This window comes from Oncorhynchus kisutch, linkage group LG15 (genome assembly GCF_002021735.2).
Source record: "Oncorhynchus kisutch isolate 150728-3 linkage group LG15, Okis_V2, whole genome shotgun sequence".
NCBI lineage: Eukaryota > Metazoa > Chordata > Actinopteri > Salmoniformes > Salmonidae > Oncorhynchus > Oncorhynchus kisutch.
In genome coordinates, this window is record NC_034188.2 from 8,285,999 (window position 1) to 8,307,553 (window position 21,555).

Sequence of the window (21,555 nt, forward strand, 5' to 3'; positions counted from 1 at the left end):
ATCTCTCTGTGTCCCAAATGACACCTCTGTCCTCTCTGACATCTCTCTGTGTCCCAAATGACACCTCTGTCCTCTCTGACATCTCTCTGTGTCCCAAATGACACCTCTGTCATCTCTGACATCTCTCTGTGTCCCAAATGACACCTCTGTCATCTCTGACATCTCTCTGTGTCCCAAATGACACCTCTGTCCTCTCTGACATCTCTCTCTGTGTCCCAAATGACACCTCTGTCCTCTCTGACATCTCTCTCTGTGTCCCAAATGACACCTCTGTCCTCTCTGAAATCTCTCTCTGTGTCCCAAATGACACCTCTGTCCTCTCTGACATCTCTCTCTGTGTCCCAAATGACACATCTGTCCTCTCTGACATCTCTCTCTCTGTGTCCCAAATGACACCTCTGTCCTCTCTGACATCTCTCTCTGTGTCCCAAATGACACCTCTGTCCTCTCTGACATCTCTCTCTGTGTCCCAAATGACACCTCTGTCCTCTCTGACATCTCTCTCTGTGTCCCAAATGACACCTCTGTCCTCTCTGACATCTCTCTCTGTGTCCCAAATGACACCTCTGTCCTCTCTGACATCTCTCTCTGTGTCCCAAATGACACCTCTGTCCTCTCTGACATCTCTCTCTGTGTCCCAAATGACACCTCTGTCCTCTCTGACATCTCTCTCTGTGTCCCAAATGACACCTCTGTCCTCTCTGACATCTCTCTCTCACTGTGTTCTTTATGACACCTCTGTCCTCTCTGACATCTCTCTCTGTGTCCCAAATGACACCTCTGTCCTCTCTGACATCTCTCTCTGTGTCCCAAATGACACCTCTGTCCCCTTCTGACATCTCTCTGTGTCCCAAATGACACCTCTGTCCTCTCTGACATCTCTCTCTGTGTCCCAAATGACACCTCTGTCCTCTCTGACATCTCTCTCTGTGTCCCAAATGACACCTCTGTCCTCTCTGACATCTCTCTCTGTGTCCCAAATGACACCTCTGTCCTCTCTGACATCTCTCACTGTGTCCCAAATGACACCTCTGTCCTCTCTGACATCTCTCTCTCTGTGTCCCAAATGACACCTCTGTCCTCTCTGACATCTCTCTCTGTGTCCCAAATGACACCTCTGTCCTCTCTGACATCTCTCTCTGTGTCCACCCTATTCTATATATTATATAGTGCATTGGCATTTTGTGTTGCACACCCTGTCTCCGTGGAAACAGGATGGAACCCTGTAAAGAGGTAGTGATGACATTAAGTTACACCTTGGCTTTTGTCTGTCACACACAGCCCTTTGATTGACAGCTCTGTGAGTGTTGGATCACACTGGTAATGAGAGGGATGGCGTGCGTGTGTTTGTGATGACTGTTTCTGGTTTGTTGTTTTCCACGTCGGTGTGCGTCAGTGTGTAACATGCCTGTGTGTGTGTTTTTTGTACCTCTGTTGCACGTGCAGCAGCTTCTGTCCCCCCTCCTCTCCTCTCCTCTCCTCTCCTCTCCTCTCCTCTCCTCTCCTCTCCTCTCCTCTCCTCTCCTCTCCTCTCCTCTCCTCTCCTCAGCCAGCCAGACTGGTCTCAGGAGCAGTCCCCAGGAAACCTGTGACAGAGCCCGTGTGTGTGTTTGAAAATGGCTGTGTTCGCCGAGATAAGCAGATCAAAGCATGCTATTCATGTAATTGGCTTTCAGAAGCACACAGCCAAACCGTCTCATATCCGTGTGCAGTAACACTCAGTCGGAAGGGAGATTATTGGGGCCGGCAGGGAGGAGAGAGAGAGAGAGAGGAGGAGGGGAGTGGATGGAGGGAGCTTCATTGTTGCTCATTAAAAGCCGTGGAAGATGAGGAGGAGAAGCAGGCATGGAGGACAGGGAGATTGCAGGTGTCCAGAGTTAAATGTCAGGTCGTTCAGGACCAAGGACAACGTCCAAGTATCCTACACAGAGAAAGATGCTCCTTATACCCGTACTACCCCCATTTCATCCCCAATTCTCTCTTTCTTTCCGTTTTCCCACTTTCTCAAATGAAAATGTTCCATGGGCATGTTGTTATAAGATGTTAATACGATGTTCCCTGTCATAAAACCCACAGTATTATTCACAATATCCTATTTCTGATGTTCATCTGAGACACTTGTCCCGCCTGTCTTTCTTCTGCTGCTGATGTCGAATGCTACTGTCTGCTAGACCTAGAGAACCTCTGTGAAGCTAAACATCCCCCCCCCCCCCTACCTCTGTCTTCTCCTCCACCTCTCTTCCAGGTCAGCCTTTTAAGCTTGACCCGAAGACGGCCCACAAGAAGCTGCGTCTGTCCAACGACTGCCTGACCATGGAGAAAGATGAGAGCTCCCTGAAGAAGAGCCACACTCCAGAACGCTTCAGCAGCACGGGTTCGTACGGAGCAGCAGGATCCGTCTTCATCGACAGCGGCTGTCACTACTGGGAGGTGTTGCTGGGCGCCTCCACCTGGTGAGTTGGGATATTGATAATACCGTATGTACACTGTTCGTTACCACACGGCTTCATGCAGAAACACTTCATTTTCCTCCCATCGATCCCACATAGTGGTGGAATAAGCTTTATTCGATAAAAAAATATGTAAACTGAATAAAATAGAGAAACGAAGCATATATTTTACTGAGTTACAGTTCATATGAGGAAATCAGTCCATGTAAATATATTCATAAGGCCCTAATCTATAGATTTCACATGACTGGGAATATGACTGTTGGTCACAGATACTAAAAAACGAAAATGGGCCTCACAATGGGCCTCACAATGGGCCTCACAATGGGCCTCACGATGGGCCTCACGATGGGCCTCACGATGGGCCTCACGATGGGTCTCACGATGGGCCTCACGATGGGCCTCACGATCTCATCATGGTGCCTCTGTGGATTCAAATTGACATTGATAAAAGTGCAATTGTTTTTTGTTGTTGTCCGTAGCTGACGCTCTGTAATCCCCTCTGACAGGTACGCTGTGGGCGTGGCTTACAAGTCAGCCCCTAAGAATGAGTGGAGTGGTAAGAACTCGTCCTCCTGGGTGTTGTCCCGCTGCAACAACAACTTCATGGTGCGTCACAATGGCAAGGAGATGCTGGTGGAGGCCAGCCACCAGCTCAGACGTCTGGGAGTCCTTCTGGACTACGACAACAACTCCCTGTCCTTCTACGACGCCATGAACTCCCAACACCTGCACACCTTCGAGGTCAGCTTCCTGCTCCCCGTGGCGCCCACCTTCATGATCTGGAACAAGTCGGTGATGATCCTGTCGGGGCTTCCTGTGCCGGACTTTGTGGACTGCCCTGAGGAACACCAGGAGGGGATGATGACCCTGTGTCGTCAGCAGGATTCACCCTACGTGTCGGGTATGAAGGGCTGTCACTGAGTCCGGGACTGGGGTGACTCCAAGTCCCGGAGACCGACAAGGGCTTGGACTGGACTCTGAACTGGGCTGGGCTAGACTCACTTACTTCCTGGGTTTGTGGGCCAATGGGGTTGAATCTTTCTTCTCCTCAGCTTCCTACTTCCTCCTCTTCCTCCTTTTACCCAGCTTTCCTATTTTCTCTTCATGGATGGTTTGTTACATTACCTACTACTTGTCTCAGTGTGAGGATGTGTGTTGTTGTTTATGATATTTACAAATCAACACAGAAGCTTGCATTGTGTGACTACTAGTCTTGTATTATAAGAAACTTTATTGATCATGATTGATTTGAGGAAAACATGTTAATTATTTATGAATAATAAGTTGGTCTGCTTTTATTTTCTTCTCAATCTCAACGTATTCCCTTTTTGGAATTGGTCTTTATTTCCTCAGTGTTTAACAAAAAAAAGACAGAACATGTATTTGGACATGGTTGTTCTCGCTCTAGATAGCATAGTGGATTTATCTTCTATAGAAATGGGTTAAGAGTATGACGGTTATGCGATTTTTAACACAGTGAAATGAACAAAACTGACAATTTTTTTTAAAAAAATTACGAAAGTTGAATATTCAGGGAGGGAAGAGAGAGTTATAACATTCGATTTGCTATCGGTTTTGATGTCATAGCATGATGTGTATTTCCTCTGTGATTAATTCACACTTCTGTTTTGTTTACTTCTGTTTTGCTGTGATAAAAGCATGCTGCGTTATAGGATCCCACTTCACTGCCCTTCACTGGTTCACTTCCAGGTTATCATGAGGTATTTCTTGACTCCTGACCTATAGAATTCCTCACTGGTTCACTTCCAGGTTACCATGAGGTATTTCTTGACTCCTGACCTATAGAATTCCTCACAGTCACCGCGGAGCTCCACCCCCCTCCCCTCACATCCAATCCCTGGTCGAGGTTTACCTATTCCAAAAGGGGTGTGTTGTTATTGGCCGCTGATTTGTATAAAGTCCCAAGACGATGTAAATCTGTAATTTGTCTTACCAGTTACCATCCCGATATCCTATCTCTCATAGAAACCATCAGATTTCTATTCAAGAAAATCCCAAAACATTTCACCGGATATGGCTAAGATTCCACAGAGAAGACCTTGTAGGTCTATGACATCATCATTAAAACTAAGTAAAGCGTTACATCATCAAATACTTATTATTTATTTGGGCTTTTTTTGTTGTTGTTTACGGCTTTGGTGGTGTGGACTATGATTTTTTATGATTTTTCCTCTGATTTAATATTCAGGGATTGAATACGTAGTGGGTCTGATCAAGACAATCAATAGTATATTTATTATGCAGAGAAAACATAAGTAGTGTGTAGCTGAAAAACCACTGAACTAGCATGATGTAATACTTCAGATACTAAACTGTTAACTTACTGAAAACCAACGGATGCTTTATTTTTTTTCCATCGAATTAAACGTAGTAGTGAAGATATTGGGAACAGACGGAGTCGTACTACCGACGACGCCACCGTCCTGATGCCGGTGGTTCAATCTCTCACCACATAGCAAGGTATTTGGGACTTGTCCCAAATGGCACCCTATTCCCTATATAGTGCACTACTTTTGAATGTAAAAAAAAAAATTATGCACTATGTAGGGAATAAGGTGCCATTTAAGACACAGATTTAGTTTTCCATGCTAAATGTCATATTTCCAGTTTTTTTTTTTTTAAGTTGCTGTTTTTAATTCGAGAACACAAACTAACCACCAGGCAGATTTGTCTTTGGCACCGTGAAAGTGGGAGACGGAGAGACAGACATATGAATGGATCTGTGACTAACTGGTCCGTCCTCAAGCTTCTTCAAAGAAACAATAGCTACTTTAAGGCTGGAGTGAGTCTTGAGTTCCATTATGGACCCAACAGAACACAGTGGGTTCAATAATAAGATGAGAATGGTGAGTTCCATTATGGACCTAACAGAAAACAGTGGGTTCAATAATAAGATGAGAATGGTGAGTTCCATTATGGACCTAACAGAAAACAGTGGGTTCAATAATAAGATGAGAATGGTGAGTTCCATTATGGACCTAACAGAAAACAGTGGGTTCAATAATAAGATGAGAATGGTGAGTTCCATTATGGACCTAACAGAAAACAGTGGGTTCAATAATAAGATGAGAATGGTGAGTTCCATTATGGACCCAACAGAACACAGTGGGTTCAATAATAAGATGAGAATGGTGAGTTCCATTATGGACCTAACAGAACACAGTGGGTTCAATAATAAGATGAGAATGGTGAGTTCCATTATGGACCTAACAGAACACCAGTTCAAGCCAAGGAGAATGGTGAGTTCCATTATGGACCTAACAGAACCCCAGTTCAAGCCAAGGAGAATGGTGAGTTCCATTATGGACCTAACAGAACACCAGTTCAAGCCAAGGAGAATGGTGAGTTCCATTATGGACCTAACAGAACCCCAGTTCAAGCCAAGGAGAATGGTGAGTTCCATTATGGACCTAACAGAACACCAGTTCAAGCCGATGAGAATGGTTCCATTGAAAGAGCTAGCTGAATATTGGACTCAAGAGGTCAGAGGTCTTTTAAATAACACTGCTTTGATTATAACAGGTGGTAACACTTCACTGTAGCCCCCCCCCACCCCCGTACGTATGCATTCATAAAGCCTTTATAACAGCTGCATAAGACAACATCAGTTATTAAGGGTTATATCAGTGCTGACTGAAGGGGAGGTGTTTGTGTTTGTGTTTTCATTTTTCTTTTTTTAGTCTAGCAGCAGATTTGTGAATATTAGCCCTTGCAACAAAAATAAAAGATTGCAGTTTTAAAACTGCAGTAAAAGTGTAGTAACTACAGTCGACTGTGGTGTTTTGGAAGCGGTGATTGCAGTGTAACTGCAGTGTTCTGCACTCTAAACTGCAGTTACACTGCAGAATTACTGCAGTAAAAAAAAAAGTGTTATTTTGGATGCGGTATTTTGCAACGTACTGCAGTTATACTGCATTCTAACTACGGTTATACTACAGTGTACTGCAGTTATACTGCATTCTAACTACGGTTATATTACAGTGTACTGCAGATATACTGCATTCTAACTACAGTTATACTACAGTGTACTGCAGTTATACTGCATTCTAACTACAGTTATACTACAGTGTACTGCAGTTATACTGCATTCTAACTACAGTTATACTACAGTGTACTGCAGTTATACTGCATTCTAACTACAGTTATACTACAGTGTACTGCAGTTATACTGCATTCTAACTACGGTTATACTACAGTGTACTGCAGTTATACTGCATTCTAACTACGGTTATACTACAGTGTACTGCAGATATACTGCATTCTAACTACGGTTATACTACAGTGTACTGCAGATATACTGCATTCTAACTACGGTTATACTACAGTGTACTGCAGTTATACTGCATTCTAACTACGGTTATATTACAGTGTACTGCAGATATACTGCATTCTAACTACGGTTATACTACAGTGTACTGCAGATATACTGCATTCTAACTACAGTTATACTACAGTGTACTGCAGATATACTGCATTCTAACTACGGTTATACTACAGTGTACTGCAGATATACTGCATTCTAACTACAGTTAAACTACAGTGTACTGCAGATATACTGCATTCTAACTACAGTTAAGCTAGTGTACTGCAGTTATACTGCATTCGAACTACAGTTAAACTACAGTGTACTGCAGATATACTGCATTCTAACTACAGTTAAACTAGTGTACTGGAGTTATACTGCATTCTAACTACGGTTATACTACAGTGTACTGCAGATATACTGCATTCTAACTACAGTTAAACTAGTGTACTGCAGTTATACTGCACTCTGACTGCAATCTTTTTTTGTAAGGGACCTTTCTTGAATTATCAGAAAGACGACCAATTTGAAGAAAACATCAGAGGTGAAAACTGTGGCTGCTGATTTCTGGGCTGAACAGACAAGATCCATTTTATTTGTACAAGAAGTGCATTTGACTGGGTCACCTACCGTATGCATGACTTGGTTCATACAGTCTGTGTATCTCATGATGGTTTTTATAGAAACAGATTCATCACAAAATGTCCATTTGAAATAGACAAATTTATTGAGACATCTGTGTTCATGCATATCATTCAGGTAGTTTTGCTGTGCTTTGTGCTACTACTACCGGATCAATAAACATACTGAGAATAATTGACTCTCTTTTGTAGTTCAGTCACCTTCCAGACATGATGGAATAGATCATCATTTTGCATTTCCTTTGTGTTTTCTAAAAGGAATTAACTCTAGAAATAGATTCTTTACTTCTCTCCTCTGATATTTGGATCAAAACAACAGCTGTATGTTCCACTTTTGTTTCAAAAAATCTCTGACTCGTAGAAAGAAAATGATTTAACATTTTATAATCTACAAAAATATATGAACTAAATGTTATTTATGTGAACTTAAAAGTTCAATTTAGAAGTGTTATTATTTTATTATCCTCACTATCTTTCTCATTTTCTCACAGATAGGTCTGTTGTGTCGCTGTCTCATGGAGATATTAGTGGATGACATCTGCCGAGACACTGGACTCGGAACGGAGAACCTTGTAACATCCATGATGGACAGAAATATATGTCATGCCATCATTCAGCAAGTAGCTAAGAATCTCATGGGTTTGTAGGGAGGGGTTGTCTAAGCCTGCATTTTCAGGCCTTGAGGGCGTGTGGGCGTGGGGATGAGAGAGGCCTGCTGGGCTGGCAGGTCATACAGGGCCCAGGGTTAGTTGGAGGGGCATCGCCCTGTACCCCTCATCTGCTGTCCCTGGCACTGGGAATTAGTGTGCACTTCAGGCCTGTCTTTCTGCCCTGGATGTAATTGTTATTATTCTAGGCCTGGAATGGCTCACAGGTCTGCTCCATGCCAAGTCAGATGACAGCAGAACACCCTTGTGTAACAATGGCTCTTATCATTGTCAACATGCAATGCATTTGGGGAAAATCCTCCCAGAAAAAGTGAAAAATGTATATTCCTCTCATTAGTGGCTTTTTAATTGCTTTGCCTCTTGCAGCTGTATGATGCTGGCAACCAGAAACTCAACTTCCCCAAGACAGAAGGAAAACCAACCAAATTACGAGACACTAACAAAATGTTCACTGCATGTGTGCATCCGCCTCTATCCACATGAAATGTGGATCTAATTACATATCAAAGGCAGCGTTAGATAACACCTCCCTTCATTAGCCGTTCATGACTCATGCAGGGTAGCCTAGTGGTTAGATAGTAGGGGCGCCAGGGTAGCCTAGTGGTTAGATAACACCTCCCTTCATTAGCCGTTCATGACTCATGCAGGGTAGCCTAGTGGTTAGATAGTAGGGGCGGCAGGGTAGCCTAGTGGTTAGATAACACCTCCCTTCATTAGCCGTTCATGACTCATGCAGGGTAGCCTAGTGGTTAGATAGTAGGGGCGGCAGGGTAGCCTAGTGGTTAGATAACACCTCCCTTCATTAGCCGTTCATGACTCATGCAGGGTAGCCTAGTGGTTAGAGGCAGGGTAGCCTAGTGGTTAGATAACACCTCCCTTCATTAGCCGTTCATGACTCATGCAGGGTATCCTAGTGGTTAGAGGCAGGGTAGCCTAGTGGTTAGATAACATCTCCCTTCATTAGCCGTTCATGACTCATGCAGGGTAGCCTAGTGGTTAGATAACACCTCCCTTCATTAGCCGTTCATGACTCATGCAGGGTAGCCTGGTGGTTAGATAACACCTCCCTTCATTAGCCGTTCATGACTCATGCAGGGTAGCCTAGTGGTTAGATAACACCTCCCTTCATTAGCCGTTCATGACTCATGCAGGGTAGCCTGGTGGTTAGATAACACCTCCCTTCATTAGCCGTTCATGACTCATGCAGGGTAGCCTGGTGGTTAGATAACACTACCCTTCATTAGCCGTTCATGACTCATGCAGGGTAGCCTAGTGGTTAGATAACACCTCCCTTCATTAGCCGTTCATGACTCATGCAGGGTAGCCTGGTGGTTAGAGGCAGGGTAGCCTGGTGGTTAGATAACACTACCCTTCATTAGCCGTTCATGACTCATGCAGGGTAGCCTAGTGGTTAGATAACACCTCCCTTCATTAGCCGTTCATGACTCATGCAGGGTAGCCTAGTGGTTAGATAACACCTCCCTTCATTAGCCGTTCATGACTCATGCAGGGTAGCCTGGTGGTTAGAGGCAGGGTAGCCTGGTGGTTAGATAACACTACCCTTCATTAGCCGTTCATGACTCATGCAGGGTAGCCTAGTGGTTAGAGGCAGGGTAGCCTAGTGGTTAGATAACACTACCCTTCATTAGCCGTTCATGACTCATGCAGGGTAGCCTGGTGGTTAGAGGCAGGGTAGCCTAGTGGTTAGATAACACTACCCTTCATTAGCCGTTCATGACTCATGTTGGCGGCAGGGTAGCCTGGTGGTTAGAGGCAGGGTAGCCTAGTGGTTAGATAACACTACCCTTCATTAGCCGTTCATGACTCATGTTGGCGGCAGGGTAGCCTAGTGGTTAGATAACACTACCCTTCATTAGCCATTCATGACTCATGTTGGCGGCAGGGTAGCCTGGTGGTTAGATAACACTACCCTTCATTAGCCGTTCATGACTCATGCAGGGTATCCTAGTGGTTAGAGGCAGGGTAGCCTAGTGGTTAGATAACACTACCCTTCATTAGCCGTTCATGACTCATGTTGGCGGCAGGGTAGCCTGGTGGTTAGATAACACTACCCTTCATTAGCCGTTCATGACTCATGCAGGGTAGCCTAGTGGTTAGAGGCAGGGTAGCCTAGTGGTTAGATAACACTACCCTTCATTAGCCGTTCATGACTCATGTTGGCGGCAGGGTAGCCTAGTGGTTAGATAACACTACCCTTCATTAGCCGTTCATGACTCATGTTGGTGGCAGGGTAGCCTAGTGGTTAGATAACACTACCCTTCATTAGCCGTTCATGACTCATGTTGGCGGCAGGGTAGCCTGGTGGTTAGATAACACTACCCTTCATTAGCCGTTCATGACTCATGTTGGCGGCAGGGTAGCCTGGTGGTTAGATAACACTACCCTTCATTAGCCGTTCATGACTCATGTTGGCGGCAGGGTAGCCTGGTGGTTAGATAACACTACCCTTCATTAGCCGTTCATGACTCATGTTAGAGGCAGGGTAGCCTAGTGGTTAGATAACACTACCCTTCATTAGCCGTTCATGACTCATGTTGGCGGCAGGGTAGCCTAGTGGTTAGATAACACTACCCTTCATTAGCCGTTCATGACTCATGTTGGCGGCAGGGTAGCCTAGTGGTTAGAGGCAGGGTAGCCTAGTGGTTAGATAACACTACCCTTCATTAGCCGTTCATGACTCATGTTGGCGGCAGGGTAGCCTGGTGGTTAGAGGCAGGGTAGCCTAGTGGTTAGATAACACTACCCTTCATTAGCCGTTCATGACTCATGTTGGCGGCAGGGTAGCCTGGTGGTTAGAGGCAGGGTAGCCTAGTGGTTAGATAACACTACCCTTCATTAGCCGTTCATGACTCATGTTGGCGGCAGGGTAGCCTGGTGGTTAGAGGCAGGGTAGCCTGGTGGTTAGAGGCAGGGTAGCCTGGTGGTTAGATAACACTACCCTTCATTAGCCGTTCATGACTCATGTTGGCGGCAGGGTAGCCTGGTGGTTAGATAACACTACCCTTCATTAGCCGTTCATGACTCATGTTGGCGGCAGGGTAGCCTAGTGGTTAGATAACACTACCCTTCATTAGCCGTTCATGACTCATGTTGGCGGCAGGGTAGCCTAGTGGTTAGATAGTAGGGGCGGCAGGGTAGCCTAGTGGTTAGATAACACTACCCTTCATTAGCCGTTCATGACTCATGTTGGCGGCAGGGTAGCCTGGTGGTTAGAGGCAGGGTAGCCTAGTGGTTAGATAACACTACCCTTCATTAGCCGTTCATGACTCATGTTGGCGGTAGGGTAGCCTGGTGGTTAGAGGCAGGGTAGCCTAGTGGTTAGAGGCAGGGTAGCCTGGTGGTTAGAGGCAGGGTAGCCTAGTGGTTAGAGGCAGGGTAGCCTAGTGGTTAGAGGCAGGGTAGCCTAGTGGTTAGAGGCAGGGTAGCCTAGTAGTTAGAGGCAGGGTAGCCTAGTGGTTAGATTGTAGGGGCGGCAGGGTAGCCTAGTGGTTAGAGGCAGGGTAGCCTAGTGGTTAGAGGCAGGGTAGCCTAGTAGTTAGAGGCAGGGTAGCCTAGTGGTTAGATTGTAGGGGCGGCAGGGTAGCCTAGTGGTTAGAGGCAGGGTAGCCTAGTGGTTAGAGGCAGGGTAGCCTAGTGGTTAGATTCAGGGTAGCCTAGTGGTTAGAGGCAGGGTAGGATAGTGGTTAGAGGCAGGGTAGCCTAGTGGTTAGAGGCAGGGTAGCCTAGTGGTTAGAGGCAGGGTAGAATAGTGGTTAGAGACAGGGTAGCATAGTGGTTAGAGGCAGGGTAGACTAGTGGTTAGATTGTAGGGGTGGCAGGGTAGCCTAGTGGTTAGAGTTTAGGGGCAGCAGGTAGCCTAGTGGTTAGAGGCAGGGTAGCCTAGTGGTTAGATTGTAGGGGCGGCAGGGTAGCCTAGTGGTTAGATTGTAGGGGTGGCAGGGTAGCCTAGTGGTTAGAGTTTAGGGGCAGCAGGAGCCTAGTGGTTAGAGTGTAGAGGCAGCAGGTAGCCTAGTGGTTAGAGTGTAGGGGTGGCAGGGTAGCCTAGTGGTTAGAGGCAGGGTAGCATAATGGTTAGAGACAGGGTAGCCTAGTGGTTAGAGGCAGGGTAGCCTGGTGGTTAGATAACACTACCCTTCATTAGCCGTTCATGACTCATGCAGGGTAGCCTAGTGGTTAGAGGCAGGGTAGCCTAGTGGTTAGATAACACTACCCTTCATTAGCCGTTCATGACTCATGTTGGCGGCAGGGTAGCCTGGTGGTTAGATAACACTACCCTTCATTAGCCGTTCATGACTCATGCAGGGTAGCCTAGTGGTTAGAGGCAGGGTAGCCTAGTGGTTAGATAACACTACCCTTCATTAGCCGTTCATGACTCATGTTGGCGGCAGGGTAGCCTAGTGGTTAGATAACACTACCCTTCATTAGCCGTTCATGACTCATGTTGGCGGCAGGGTAGCCTAGTGGTTAGATAACACTACCCTTCATTAGCCGTTCATGACTCATGTTGGCGGCAGGGTAGCCTGGTGGTTAGATAACACTACCCTTCATTAGCCGTTCATGACTCATGTTGGCGGCAGGGTAGCCTGGTGGTTAGAGGCAGGGTAGCCTGGTGGTTAGATAACACTACCCTTCATTAGCCGTTCATGACTCATGTTGGCGGCAGGGTAGCATAGTGGTTAGAGGAAGGGTAGCCTAGTGGTTAGAGGCATGGTAGCCTTGTGGTTAGAGTCAGGGTAGCCTTGTGGTTAGAGTCAGGGTAGCCTAGTGGTTAGAGGCAGGGTAGCCTAGTGGTTAGAGGCAGGGTAGCCTAGTGGTTAGAGGCAGGGTAGCCTAGTGGTTAGAGGCAGGGTAGCCTAGAGGTTAGAGGCAGGGTAACCTAGAGGTTAGAGGCAGGGTAACCTAGAGGTTAGAGGCAGGGTAACCTAGAGGTTAGAGGCAGGGTAGCCTAGAGGTTAGAGGCTGGGTAGCAAAGAGGTTAGAGGCAGGGTAGCCTAGTGGTTAGAGGCAGGCTAGCATAGTGGTTAGAGGCAGGGTAGCCTAGTGGTTAGAGGCAGGGTAGCCTAGTCGTTAGATGCAGGGTAGCCTAGTGGTTAGATGCAGGGTAGCCTAGTGGTTAGATGCAGGGTAGCCTAGTGGTTAGAGGCAGGGTAACCTAGTGGTTAGAGGCAGGGTAACCTAGTGGTTAGAGGCAGGGTAGCCTAGTGGTTAGAGGCAGGGTAACCTAGTGGTTAGATTGTGGGGGCGGCTGGGTAGCCTAGTGGTTAGATTATAGGGGCGGCAGGGTAGCCTAGTGGTTAGATTGTAGGGGCGGCAGGGTAGCCTAGTGGTTAGAGGCAGGGTAGCCTAGTGGTTAGAGGCAAGGTAGCCTAGTGGTTAGAGGCAGGGTAGCCTAGTGGTTAGATTGTAGGGGTGGCAGGGTAGCCTAGTGGTTAGAGTGTAGGGGCTGCAGGGTAGCCTAGTGGTTAGATTGTAGCGGTGGCAGGGTAGCCTAGTGGTTAGAGGCAGGGTAGCCTAGTGGTTAGAGGCAGGGTAGCCTAGTGGTTAGATTGTAGGGGTGGCAGGGTAGCCTAGTGGTTATAGGCAGGGTAGCCTAGTGGTTAGAGGCAGGGTAGCCTAGTGGTTAGAGTGTAGGGTAGCCTAGTGGTTAGATGCAGGGTAGCCTAGTGGTTAGATGCAGGGTAGCCTAGTGGTTAGAGGCAGGGTAACCTAGTGGTTAGAGACAGGGTAGCCTAGTGGTTAGAGGCAGGGTAGCCTAGTGGTTAGAGTGTAGGGGCGGCAGGTAGCCTAGTGGTTAGAGTGTAGGGGCAGCAGATAGCCTAGTGGTTAGAGGCAGGGTAGCCTAGTTGTTAGAGGCAGGGTAGCCTAGTTGTTAGAGGCAGGGTAGCCTAGAGGTTAGAGGCAGGGTAGCCTAATGGTTAGAGGCGGGGTAGCAAAGAGGTTAGAGGCAGGGTAGCCTAGTGATTAGAGGCAGGGTAACATAGTGGTTAGATTGTAGGGGTGGCAGGGTAGCCTAGTGGTTAGAGTCAGGGTAGCATAGTGGTTAGAGGCAGGGTAGCCTAGTGGTTAGAGGCAGGGTGGCAAAGAGGTTAGAGGCAGGGTAGCAAAGAGGTTAGAGGCAGGGTAGCCTAGTGGTTAGAGGCAGGCTAGCATAGTGGTTAGAGGCAGGGTAGCCTAGTGGTTAGAGGCAGGGTAGCCTAGTGGTTAGATGCAGGGTAGCCTAGTGGTTAGAGGCAGGGTAGCCTAGTGGTTAGAGGCAGGGTAGCCTAGTGGTTAGAGACAGGGTAGCCTAGTGGTTAGAGGCAGGGTAACCTAGTGGTTAGATTGTGGGGGCGGCAGGGTAGCCTAGTGGTTAGATTATAGGGGCGGCAGGGTAGCCTAGTGGTTAGATTGTAGGGGTGGCAGGGTAGCCTATTGGTTAGAGGCAGTGTAGCCTAGTGTTTAACTTGTAGGGGTGGCAGGGTAGCCTAGTGGTTAGCTTGTAGGATCTGGCAGGGTAGCCTAGTGGTTAGAGGAAGGGTAGCCTAGTGGTTAGAGGCAGGGTAGCCTAGTGGTTAGATTGTAGGGTGGCAGGGTAGCCTAGTGGTTAGATTGTAGGGGTGGCAGGGTAGCCTAGTGGTTAGAGTGTAGGGGCAGCAGGTAGCCTAGTGGTTAGAGTGTAGGGGCAGCAGGTAGCCTAGTGGTTAGAGTGTAGGGGTGGCAGGGTAGCCTAGTGGTTAGAGTGTAGGGGCAGCAGGTAGCCTAGTGGTTAGAGTGTAGGGGCAGCAGGTAGCCTAGTGGTTAGAGTGTAGGGGTGGCAGGGTAGCCTAGTGGTTTGAGGCAGGGTAGCCTAGTGGTTAGATTGTAGGGGTGGCAGGGTAGCCTAGTGGTTAGAGTGTAGGGGCAGCAGGTAGCCTAGTGGTTAGAGTGTTGGGGCAGCAGGTAGCCTAGTGGTTTGAGGCAGGGTAGCCTAGTGGTTAGATTGTAGGGGCGGCAGGTAGCCTAGTGGTTAGATTGTAGGGGTGGCAGGGTAGCCTAGTGGTTAGAGTGTAGGGGCAGCAGGTAGCCTAGTGGTTTGAGGCAGGGTAGCCTAGTGGTTAGAGTGTAGGGGCGGAAGGGTAGCCCATCCTCCTCCTCCTCCAGCTCCTCCACCTCCTCAACCTCTACCACCTTCTCCTCCTCCCCCTCCTCCTCCCCATCATCCTCCTCCTCCACCTCATCCTCCTCCACCTCCTCCTCCACCTCATCCCCATCCTCCTCCTCAACCTCCTTCTCCTCCTCCACCTCCTCCCCATCCTCCTCCACCTCATCCTTCTCCTCCCCATCCTCCTACTCCTCAACCCCACATCATCCTCCTCATCCACCTCCTCCTCCACCTCATCCCCATCCTCCTCCTCAACCTCCCCTCCACCTCCTCCTCCTCCCCCCATCTACCATCAGCTGATGTAGGTCAGTTATACACATAAACATCTGTCTGTGATCTATAGGCTCTTGTCAGGGATGCTCATAACTATCTACCATCCACAGTGCTTTAAAGGCCTGTCTCTCTCTCCAGCTGCCAGTTTCATTTCCATGGGAGCAGATTCTGCTGAGATGTATCTAAAATGTCCATCCCCGTCACTGGGTACCATTAAGGACTAGGGGTCTCAGTCCATCTCTCTCTCGCTCTCTCTATCCCCCCCTCTCCCCCTCCCTCCCTCCCTCCCTCCACCCCCCCCCCCTCTCTCTCTCTCCCCTCCCTCTCTCTCTCTCTCTCCCCCTCCCTCCCCCTCTCTCTCTCCCTCTCTCTCAATCCTCCCTCCCCCTCTCTCTCTCCCTCTCGCTCTCTCTCAATCCTCCCTCCCCCTCTCTCTCTCCCTCTCTCTCTCTCAATCCTCCCTCCCCCTCTCTCTCTCCACCTCTCTTTCTCTCTCTCCTCGCCTCTCTCTCTCTCTTCATCTCTTGGTGGCTGGTTTGATGGATTCCCACCTCAGGAGATGAATCTGGATGGAGTTGTGTGGAGCAGTGATCTACTGCCTGTTTAGATCCTATTTTTCCCAAGACTCCGAGTCCCTCGCCATCGGCCTCCCCTCCCCTCCCACATCCTCCCCTCCCCCACAACGCCACGGGCTAGACGCCAAGTCCTCCTCCTCAGCCTAATTTGTTCTCTCTTACAAAGGTAAAGCCTTCTTCAACCTCCCCCATCGTAGCACACATCTCTACTGTAGTGAATAACTGTCTCACAAACGACGACCCACAGAGAGACAGATTATGCAGATTCATGATATTTTGCGGTATGCTTCTTTTGAATGTCAAACTAGGAAGTGCTGCTTTATAAACTGGAAGGTGTTATTCTGTCTGTTGATTTGTGTTTACTGTGGCAGAAACCATTTCTCCTCATCTAAATTCTGGCTAAATGAAGATCTACTTGGCGAATAAAGGTGATTCTGATTGGTATTTTGGTGTGTAATTTAATTATGTCTGAGTGTTATCATGTACAGATGAGTCCCTGCATGGAGCCGTAGCAGGTGATAGTGGTAAACCAACCAGATGAGGCCCTGCATGGAGCCGTAGCAGGTGATAGTGGTAAACCAACCAGATGAGGCCCTGCAGGGAGCCGTAGCAGGTGATAGTGGTAAACCAATCAGATGAGGCCCTGCATGGAGCCGTAGCAGGTGATAGTGGTAAACCAACCAGATGAGGCCCTGCATGGAGCCGTAGCAGGTGATAGTGGTAAACCAACCAGATGAGGCCCTGCATGGAGCCGTAGCAGGTGATAGTGGTAAACCAACCAGATGAGGCCCTGCATGGAGCCGTAGCAGGTGATAGTGGTAAACCAACCAGATGAGGCCCTGCATGGAGCCGTAGCAGGTGATAGTGGTAAACCAACCAGATGAGGCCCTGCATGGAGCCGTAGCAGGTGATAGTGGTAAACCAACCAGATGAGGCCCTGCATGGAGCCGTAGCAGGTGATAGTGGTAAACCAACCAGATGAGGCCCTGCATGGAGCCGTAGCAGGTGATAGTGGTAAACCAATCAGATGAGGCCCTGCATGGAGCCGTAGCAGGTGATAGTGGTAAACCAACCAGATGAGGCCCTGCATGGAGCCGTAGCAGGTGATAGTGGTAAACCAACCAGATGAGGCCCTGCATGGAGCCGTAGCAGGTGATAGTGGTAAACCAACCAGATGAGGCCCTGCATGGAGCCGTAGCAGGTGATAGTGGTAAACCAACCAGATGAGGTCCTGCATGGAGCCGTAGCAGGTGATAGTGGTAAACCAACCAGATGAGGCCCTGCATGGAGCCGTAGCAGGTGATAGTGGTAAACCAACCAGATGAGGCCCTGCATGGAGCCGTAGCAGGTGATAGTGGTAAACCAACCAGATGAGGCCCTGCATGGAGCCGTAGCAGGTGATAGTGGTAAACCAACCAGATGAGGCCCTGCATGGAGCCGTAGCAGGTGATAGTGGTAAACCAACCAGATGAGGCCCTGCATGGAGCCGTAGCAGGTGATAGTGGTAAACCAATCAGATGAGGCCCTGCATGGAGCCGTAGCAGGTGATAGTGGTAAACCAATCAGATGAGGCCCTGCATGGAGCCGTAGCAGGTGATAGTGGTAAACCAACCAGATGAGGCCCTGCATGGAGCCGTAGCAGGTGATAGTGGTAAACCAACCAGATGAGGCCCTGCATGGAGCCGTAGCAGGTGATAGTGGTAAACCAACCAGATGAGGCCCTGCATGGAGCCGTAGCAGGTGATAGTGGTAAACCAACCAGATGGATCTGTATTTACTTTTCTGCTTCTTTAAATCCAGAAGTGTTTATCACTGATAGACCCTCCTAGCCAGTTATGATACACACACACGCACACACACATACACAGGAAATGTAGTCTACTGGTGGTATACTGATAATTCTGTTCTGACAGTTTTAGTGCATGATCCTTGTGCAACAGGTTCACCTCTCCCTACCTCCCTCCCCCCTCCCTCCCTCACCCCTACCTCTCCCAGCTCCCTCCACCTCTCCCTCCCTCCCCCCTACCTCTCCCCCCTCCCTCCCTCCCTCCCTCCCTCCCTCCCCCCTACCTCTCCCCCCTACCTCTCCCCCTCCCTCCCTCCCTACCTCTCTCCCCAAATACATTCACCTCTCCCTACCTCCCTCCCCGCTCCCTCCCCCATCCCTCCCTCCCTCCCCCCTACCTCTCCCCCCTCCCTCCCTCCCTACCTCTCTCCCCAAATACATACAGTTTCTAGCCCGTATCTAACGGATGTGTTGTTTTACACCACATTAGGGGCCGGGGTGACAAAATGATCTAACGAGCTACTAACGGGCTGTCTGTAATTGGTTCTGCAATTAGACATGTAATTATGGGGTGCTCATACTGCTGGCTGGATGGACGTCTGTGTGTGTGTGTGTGTGTGTGTGTGTGTGTGTGTGTGTGTGTGTGTGTGTGTGTGTGTGTGTGTGTGTGTGTGCGTGTGTGCGTGCGTCCGTGCGTCCGTGTGTGCGTTTGGTTTTACTACCCTTGAGGGGACCAGAAGTCCTCACAAGGATTGTAAAACAAGGAGAATTTGGACAAGTAGGGACATTTCACCGGTCCTAACAAGGAAAAAGGCTATTTTACGCTTAGGGGTTAAGGTTAGTGTTAGGGGTTAAGGTTAGTGTTAGGGTTAGGGGTTAAGGTTAGTGTTAGGGGTTAAGGTTAGTGTTAGGGGTTAAGGTTAGTGTTAGGGGTTAGGGGTTAGGGGTTAAGGTTAGTGTTAGGGTTAGGGGTTAAGGTTAGTGTTAGGGTTAGGGGTTAAGGTTAGTGTTAGGGTTAGAGGTTAAGGTTAGTGTTAGGGGTTAAGGTTAGTGTTAGGGTTAGGGGTTAAGGTTAGTGTTAGGGTTAGGGGTTAAGGTTAGTGTTAGGGGTTAGGGGTTAAGGTTAGTGTTAGGGTTAGGGGTTAAGGTTAGTGTTAGGGTTAGGGTTAGGGGTTAAGGTTAGTGTTAGGGTTAGGGGTTAAGGTTAGTGTTAGGGTTAGGGGTTAAGGTTAGTGTTAGGGTTAGGGGTTAAGGTTAGTGTTAGGGTTAGGGGTTAAGGTTAGTGTTAGGGTTAGGGGTTAAGGTTAGTGTTAGGGTTAGGGGTTAAGGTTAGTGTTAGGGTTAGGGGTTAAGGTTAGTGTTAGGGTTAGGGGTTAAGGTTAGTGTTAGGGTTAGGGGTTAAGGTTAGTGTTAGGGTTAGGGGTTAAGGTTAGTGTTAGGGTTAGGGGTTAAGGTTAGTGTTAGGGTTAGGGGTTAAGGTTAGTGTTAGGGTTAGGGGTTAAGGTTAGTGTTAGGTTAATTGGTTAAGGTTAGTGTTAGGGTTAGGGGTTAAGGTTAGTGTTAGGGTTAGGGGTTAAGGTTAGTGTTAGGGTTAGGGGTTAAGGTTAGTGTTAGGGTTAGGGGTTAAGGTTAGTGTTAGGTTAATTGGTTAAGGTTAGTGTTAGGGGTTAAGGTTAGTGTTAGGTTTATTGGTTAAGGTTAGTGTTAGGTTTATTGGTTAAGGTTAGTGTTAGGTTTAGGTTTATTGGTTAAGGTTAGTGTTAGGTTTAGGTTTATTGGTTAGTTTTAGGGTTAGGGGTTAAGGTTAGGGTTAGGGGTTAAGGTTAGTGTTAGGCTTATTGGTTAAGGTTAGTGTTAGGTTTATTGGTTAGGGAAAATATGATTTGTTATGAATATGAATTGTTTGGTCCCCACAAGGATAGTAAAAATAAATGTGTGTGCGTACAGAACCAGAACCATCACATTTAGCTACTGACCAATCTGTCACACATAAACAGTAAGAATATCCTAGCCCTGATTCTATAGACACTGTTATGGAAGCTACAGTCATATCAGGGCTAAGGATATACTATGGAAACTACAGTCATATCAGGGCTAAGGATATACTATGGAAACTACTGCCATATCAGGGCTAAGGATATACTATGGAAACTACTGCCATATCAGGGCTAAGGATATACTATGGAAACTACTGCCATATCAGGGCTAAGGATATACTATGGAAACTACAGTCATATCAGGGCTAAGGATATACTATGGAAACTACTGCCATATCAGGGCTAAGGATATACTATGGAAACTACTGCCATATCAGGGCTAAGGATATACTATGGAAGCTACAGTCATATCAGGGCTAAGGATATACTATGGAAACTACTGCCATATCAGGGCTAAGGATATCCTATCTACCATCACACGGTGAGGAACTACACTGACTTGGGAATTGGAGTATGCATTGCTAGCTTCGAATACACCTTCAAATATGCTGTATGCTTGTATGTAAGTATGTATGTATGTGTGTGTGTGTGTGTGTGTGTGTGTGTGTGTGTGTGTGTGTGTGTGTGTGTGTGTGTGTGTGTGTATGTATGTATGTATGTATGTATGGGCAAAAAAGTATTTAGTCAGCCACCAATTGTGCAAGTTCTCCCACTTAAAAAGATGAGAGAGGGCTGTAATTTTCATCATAGATACATTTCAACTATGACAGACAAAATGAGAAAAAAAAGGATCCCACATTGTAGGATTTTGAATGAATTTATTTGCAAATTATGGTGGAAAATAAGTATTTAGTCACCTACAAACAAGCAAGATTTCTGGCTCTCACAGACCTGTAACTTCTTCTTTAAGAGGCTCCTCTGTCCTCCACTCGTTACCTGTATTAATGGCACCTGTTTGAACTTGTTATCAGTATAAAAGACACCTGTCCACAACCTCAAACAGTCACACTCCAAACTCTACTATGGCCAAGACCAAAGAGCTGTCAAAGGACACCAGAAACAAAATTGTAGACCTGCACCAGGCTGGGAAGACTGAATCTGCAATAGGTAAACAGCTTGGTTTGAAGAAATCAACTGTGGGAGCAATTATTAGGAAATGGAAGACATACAAGACCACTGATAATCTCACTCGATCTGGGGCTCCACGCAAGATCTCACCCCGTGGGGTCAAAATTATCACAAGAGCGGTGAGCAAAAATCCCAGAACCACACTACGCCGCCAGGGACTCAAATCCTGCAGTGCCAGACGTATCCCCCTGCTGAAGCCAGTACATGTCCAGGCCCGTCTGAAGTTTGCTAGAGAGCATATGGATGATCCAGAAGAGGATTAGGAGAATGGCATATGGTCAGATGAAACCAAAATATAACTTTTTGGTAAAAACTCAACTCGTCGTGTTTGGAGGACAAAGAATGCTGAGTTGCATCCAAAGAACACCATACCTACTGTGAAGCATGGGGGTGGAAACATCATGCTTTGGGGCTGTTTTTCTGCAAAGGGGCCAGGACGACTGATCCATGTAAAGGAAAGAATGAATGGGGCCATGTATCGTGAGATTTTGAGTGAAAACCTCCTTCCATCAGCAAGGGCATTGAAGACGAAACGTGGCTGGGTCTTTCAGCATGACAATGATCCCAAACACACTGCCCGGCCAATGAAGAAGTGGCTTCGTAAGAAGCATTTCAAGGTCCTGGAGTGG

The 21,555-nt window shown here is 47.6% G+C and overlaps 1 protein-coding gene across 1 annotated transcript in view; it reads left to right on the forward strand.

Annotated features, from left to right (window-relative positions):
• The window catches only part of LOC109883589 (probable E3 ubiquitin-protein ligase MID2), a 122,759-nt gene extending 115,162 nt beyond the window's left edge, over positions 1 to 7,597 (forward strand). The window contains exons 9-10 of the mRNA XM_031791335.1: positions 2,246 to 2,453; positions 2,960 to 7,597. Coding sequence (XP_031647195.1) covers positions 2,246 to 2,453; positions 2,960 to 3,374 — 623 coding nt within the window. The 3' untranslated portion in view covers positions 3,375 to 7,597. The remainder of the gene's footprint in view (positions 1 to 2,245; positions 2,454 to 2,959) is intronic.
• The last annotated feature ends 13,958 nt before the right edge of the window (positions 7,598 to 21,555 follow it).